At 36.9% G+C, this 6,000-nt stretch overlaps 1 protein-coding gene and 1 pseudogene across 1 annotated transcript in view; one reads left to right on the top strand and one right to left on the bottom strand.

The window, feature by feature from the left end:
• Positions 1-361: 361 nt before the first annotated feature.
• Positions 362-1,505, top strand: LOC131827837 (spermine synthase-like; annotated as a pseudogene).
• Positions 1,506-2,917: 1,412 nt separating this feature from the next.
• Positions 2,918-6,000, bottom strand: part of TRAM1 (translocation associated membrane protein 1) — a 36,091-nt gene continuing 33,008 nt past the window's right edge. Inside the window, exon 11 of the mRNA XM_059166246.1 lies at positions 2,918-4,478. Within this exon, the coding sequence (XP_059022229.1) occupies positions 4,405-4,478 (74 nt within the window). The 3' untranslated portion in view covers positions 2,918-4,404. The remainder of the gene's footprint in view (positions 4,479-6,000) is intronic.

Raw genomic sequence — 6,000 nt, 5'->3', positions numbered from 1 at the left:
TAAAGCACCTAGAGACTTTGCCCAGCTGCATTCACTCTCTTCGTGACCTGGGTTACTAGTGTTTCATTTTCCCGACTAATACTTGTTAATGTCTGCTTTGAAATTCCTAAACCTGTCTTGTGCTGAAATTTTTATAGTCAATGACTCTTAATTGAATCACCTAGCACAACAAAGTTGATCTCTGGAGAGAACAATCTGTTTAAGCTTTACCCTAGAAATTCCCCCAGGATTACTTCTGAAGCCACTCCTTTAAAAATGTAAACAGGTGGGCACTCCCCACGGGCTGCAGCGTGGCACGTCCCGCAGCCTCCCAGTCTCCCGCGGCCACCTGCCCAGGCACAGCACAGGGCCTCACCTCAGTATGGCAGCGGCATGGCATAGCATGCTCAACTTCATGTTCAGCATCACAGCTGATGGTGAGACCATTCTAAAAGGCCTCCGGGTCCATTTTCCAGGAGCAAGGAATTACAGTCTACACAGCTGGCAGGACCACGGTTATTTAGCGGCCCGCATAGACAACAAGGGCAGCTTTGCCAATTTGAGAGTTTACCCACATGGATTGGTGGTGTTGGACTTTCAGAGTTATGATGGTGATTCACCAGGCCAAGAAGCTGACATATCTTTTGAACAAAGTAGAAGAAAGAGTGTAAGAACTGGGGACAGAATCGGGTAGGGGAAGCAATTACCACCCATAGTTAGAGGGACCATGGACAGATACTGGCCCACTGCTAATTGTTGCCTAGTTGAGGATGACGTAGATGAAGTGGTGTCTGATGAAGATTCACCTTATCAGAATGTTGAAATTCTGCACTCGAAGTAATTTGGAAATATTCTCATCCTTGGTGGTGAAGTTAATCTCGTGGAGTGATTTGGGTATACCCAGGCCATCATGGGCAGTGAAAGACTATAGCGGCAAAGACACACTGATTCTAGGGGACGGAGATGGGGGCATATTATGTGAAATTGTCAAACGGAAACTAAAGATGGTTACTATGGTAGAGATTGACCAAATGGTGGTCAATGGATGTAAGACATACGTGTGAAAAACATGTGGCGATGCCTGAGACAATCTTAAAGGAGACTGCTCTCAGGTCCTAATAGAAGACTGCATTTCAGTGCTGAAGACATATGCCAAAGAAGGGAGAGAATTTGATTATGTGATTAATGATCTGACAGCAGTTCCATTCTCTGCATTTCCAGAAGATTCCACATGGGAATTTCTCAGACTGATTCTTGACCTCTCAGTGAAGTACTCTAACAGGGTGGGAAATAACGTTACACAGCATAACTGTGTCAATTTGACGGAAGCCCTGTCATTCCACGAACAGCTTGGGCACCTCTGTTGTCCGGTAGGATTCTCAGATGTCACCTCTTCTGCCACACTTGGAATTGCCAGTATTTTACAGTTTGTAAAGAAAATGAACCTTGAAGACCAGTATTCTCTAATCATGTGTGCTGCAAATGGCCCTCCTGACCTTCATATGCTGTACATGACACTGAAATGAGTAAGGCAGTTGTGAATTCAAGTTTTCTTTTTTAATCATTATTTTTAATTTAAAAAATGCAAATGGAAAAGTGTATTTTGATGAGGTAGGGTGTTACTTTTTTAAAAGTCAGCTGAAGGATGATTAGACAGCATAAGCAAAGGCTGCTAAATGCATGGAACTCCTAGAATGTGATTTTTGCTTGTGTGTGGGCTTTTTGTTTTTAATTTGGTAGACTTCAAATGCGGTTGTTTGGAGGCATGAACATCATTGTTTTGTTCTGGAGGGAAGTTCTTGATGGTATTTCCCCCCAAATTACTTATATATTAAAATTTGGTGCTTATAAGAGAGTTAAGAAGAAATGAATGGCAATGCTTTGAATAACATTGAGAAACAAAGTACAAACAGGTGATCAATTTCATTATCACTTCTTAAAAACAATTTTATATTTTTGTCCATATGTAGACAGGCAGTAGAACTAGTTTTCAGTGAAAACATTTAGAAACACCTTGCAGACACAAGGTGTCAATGGTTATTGCTAACAAAATGTGCAACAAAAAATTCATCTTTCCTGTTTCTTCATCTATACAAGCTTTGCTTCAGGATTAGCTCTGATTTTGACTGTGTAGAATTTCTGAATTTTAGAAGAATGCTCTTAATACTTTTGTTCCAAAATAGTCCACCTGGACCACCCACAACCATACTCTAAAAGGCAAGCAAAAAGGCTTTTTACAGAGGCAAAGACTGAATCCCAAAATGGCAAAACAACTAGTTCAAGGTTACTCAATGAATTTGACAGCTGTCCTAGGTCACAGTCCTGCATGCTTGCCATCAGGCTTCAAAGCTGACCTTAGACTGGGTGACAGTGACACACTGCACAATCTGGAGGCCAGTAAAGACTTTCCTGAGAGCATTTGGGGTGAGGGGATCTAGAGCTTATACAATTAACAATTTTACTTGGGACTATATGTGTGCCTATCAAGTTTTAGATACCTACAAAGGGCTTTTTTCTTTCCTTTTCCTAAACCTATGGCATGGTATGGTGTAGAACATGACGCTGTTAAGTAATTCCATATAAAGAAGTTTCCACAGCCCAAAAAACACCGCACATTATATCCCTACTGTAAACATTCTTAGTGGATCAGGAAGCTTATTTGCATATAAAGGGTTGAATAGTCCTATAGTAAAGAAACACCTTTTAAATTTAACTCAGTAGCCTATGAATTTGGTGATTAACCATTTTTTCCCCCTCAGTAGCTCTCAGATATTATATGAAACTAATACTCTTTTTTTGCAGAACACTTCTTTGGCAAAGGCTATTCTAAATGTTTATCAAGGGTATACTCTTTAAACATGGTACATTTTAATGAGATTATATCGTCTAAGATAGCATAAAAACTTGCTAACAATAAAGAGAACGTTCAGGATACAGCTTGTGAAAGTAAAAATTTTATTTTGATTGATTTCTCAATGTATAGTTCAATATAATGCCAGTTTTTAATGGCAAAAATTTGGTTCCACTGAAACTCCATGATGCTACAGAGAGCTACTACTTTTTCCAGGAAGTCAACAGCTGGAAATAGAAAGCACAACTTTCTAGCAGCATGGCAACTTACTAAACTGCAGACCTAACAAGCCTGCAACTTTTATACTAAAAATGGCACAAACATGAGCTGGTGACAAAAGTGAGAAATGGAGAACAAGATGCGAACACCAAAAGGAGCAGTATAGGTACTGTGAAGACAACAAAAAACCAAATATAGCTATAAGAATTTTTAAGGATAATTATAGAAAAGGGAACCAAATGTTTTACTCAAATGTTTTTTAGAGCCTTTCTGTAGAGATACAAATATATATATATATATATATTTATCCAAAAATATGTTTTATACAGATAAATGCTTCTCAATTAAAGGTGGGACCAAAGCTATAGTTATAACATAAAGCACTGTCTTTTCTAAGATTAGCCAACTGAATTTTCAGTTTAAGATTAATGCAGTTTCTCCCAATATAATTACCCACCATTCTCTTTATAGATATAAATCAAATAGGCATTATTTTTAAAAAGGGTTTGCAGGTTAAACAATATTTTTCTAAGATGCTGTGCATATTGATCTTATAACAAGCCCCATTAAGAATCATTATTAATAAACATATCAAAAAGGGCTATAATCAGATTTGGTTCTTTATAGTAAATATTTAATTTTCTGATTTTCAGCTCACAAGTGTTGAAAATGCACAAGAAAGATTTTACTTCACAGGTACTTTCATGTTCATGTATTTTGATTCACTATATATGGCAATAATCTCCACACATTGTAACCAATACTATTTTTTTTTTAAATGGGGATGTAACATTAACAACCATTACCTATAATATAAAGCACACAATTATTTTAGTGAATTTACAAATCTTTTTTCCCAGGTGTAAAGACTACAAAAATTCCTAAAAATTAGAGAACACTGAAAACATATTAAAGTTTGACTTCCAACTTTATAGTATTTCCATATTACCCTGAAAGATAACTTAAAAAAATATGACCTTGCTGGAAGAGGCCATCTTGCTAATATAAAAAATTGGTGAGAGCAAGAAATTTTATCACTGATATGTAGAATTTCTGTAAATAGTTATCTCTCCAAATCATTAGAAAAACGTTCAAAGATAAAAAACAAAATAAAATATGGTGGTGGTCCCTAAACTATTCTGAAGGCAGGTAGCTTAGTCTAAGCTAAATATTTTTCTCACTCATAGTAATCAATCTTCCCTCAAATGCCCTTTAAAAAAATGCATGAAACAGTACAATAGCAAGAATCAAAGAGCACAAACTGTATTTTTAAGAACAGAAAAAATCTCTAGTGCTGAAAGATACAGTAAAAAGCGTATTTCTTTGGGGACATTAATCAGTTAGATTATAATTCATTATGAAGATTTCTCTTTTCTATTACGGGGAGAGTCTGCTCCATTTGAAGTTACTGTTCCATTTACACCATTTTCTGAAAAGAGAAAAGAATCAATATTACTCTCTCTTTATTTAAAAATAAAGATTTTATTCATTTATTTGACAGAGACAGAGAGCACAAGCAGGGGGAGCAGGAGAAGCAGGCTCCCCTCTGAGCAAGGAGCCAGATGCAGGGCTTGATCCCAGGACCCTGGGATCATGACCTGAGCCGAAGGCAGATGCTTAACCGACCGAGCCACCCAGGCGCCCCAGTATTACTCTCTTTTATAAAGAAATGCAAATAAAATCATCTTTATACACAAAAGTACCTTCAGAAAAGAAAATTTAAAACCCCAATAAAGATCTGGATGCCCTCAGGTAAAAGTTATTTCGCAGTAATAAATCTTTACCAGTATTTAACCAATCATAAAACCTGATAACAAACAAACAAACAAACAAACAAAAAACAAAACCCCAACCCAGTAACATGTTAAACACATGTTCAGTAGCAATTTCTTTTTTTAAAGATTTAATTATTTGAGAGAAAGAGTATGAGGGAAAGGGAGAAGGAGAGAGAAACTGAAGCAGACTTTGCACTGAGCACAGAGCCAACATGGGCCTTGATCCCACAACCATACAATCATGACTTGAGCTGAAACCCAGAGCCAGATGCTTAACCAACTGAGCCACCCAGGTTCCCCTAAAAGTAGAAAATTTTTAAAAAAGTAACTGTCAATTGTATCTCAATAAAACATAAAGCAATTAGTACTGAAAGCAGAAAAAAGTGATAGAGAAAAGAGAAAATTCCAAAAAGAAATGACAAGAATTTTAGAATAGTCTTAAGAGCAGTACTTTTGGTAGCAATAAAGAACCTTTCACATTTGTCTGTAAACAAAGTTCTTAGGGATATGTTTCCTTACAAGATATAAAGTCAGTGTTTAGGATAACTTTAATGTTTAGGAGTATACTATGGCTGCCTTCTTCAAGTTATGATGGAGGTATCTATCGATTGATCTGTAACTATTATTAGACTAACCCTCTCTCCAAAAATGTCCATTAAATTTGGAATACAAAAATGGCTGTCTAAAGGGAAAAAAAACCCAAAAACAAAAACCGAAGGCAGCTCTGTATTTCTCCCTTAAGGCATCTGCCTATTACTGAATGTGCATGCACAAAGCAAGACTCAGAGGAATCAAACAGAAAGCAACTCCTATGCAAATGCAAAACTAAACAGAGACCTGGTTGGTCTCATAATGACAGAAGAAAAAATATGAATCCAGAGTCTGTCAGAGAAGACAGACTATACAAATGGCTGATGTTCTAGGAATGAGGGTAAACTGGAAACAGATCAGCTTTGACAGGACAGAATGATCTACCCATATTCAATCCAGAGCCTCTATAAACTCGACTAAAACCTATACCCATTTTTACATAAAACACCCAGTATTCAATTAAAAAACTACCAGGCATCCCAGAAAGCAAGACCAAGGTACTAAAAACTGAGAGAAAAAAATATATTAGGAATAGATCTTCACTCTTTTCAGCCAGCACCAAGTGATGGGCATCTGCTGGGACAA

The sequence above is a fragment of the Mustela lutreola genome, chromosome 3, assembly GCF_030435805.1.
Source record: "Mustela lutreola isolate mMusLut2 chromosome 3, mMusLut2.pri, whole genome shotgun sequence".
Taxonomy (NCBI): Eukaryota; Metazoa; Chordata; class Mammalia; order Carnivora; family Mustelidae; genus Mustela; species Mustela lutreola.
This window is presented reverse-complemented; position numbering and strand designations above follow the sequence as displayed.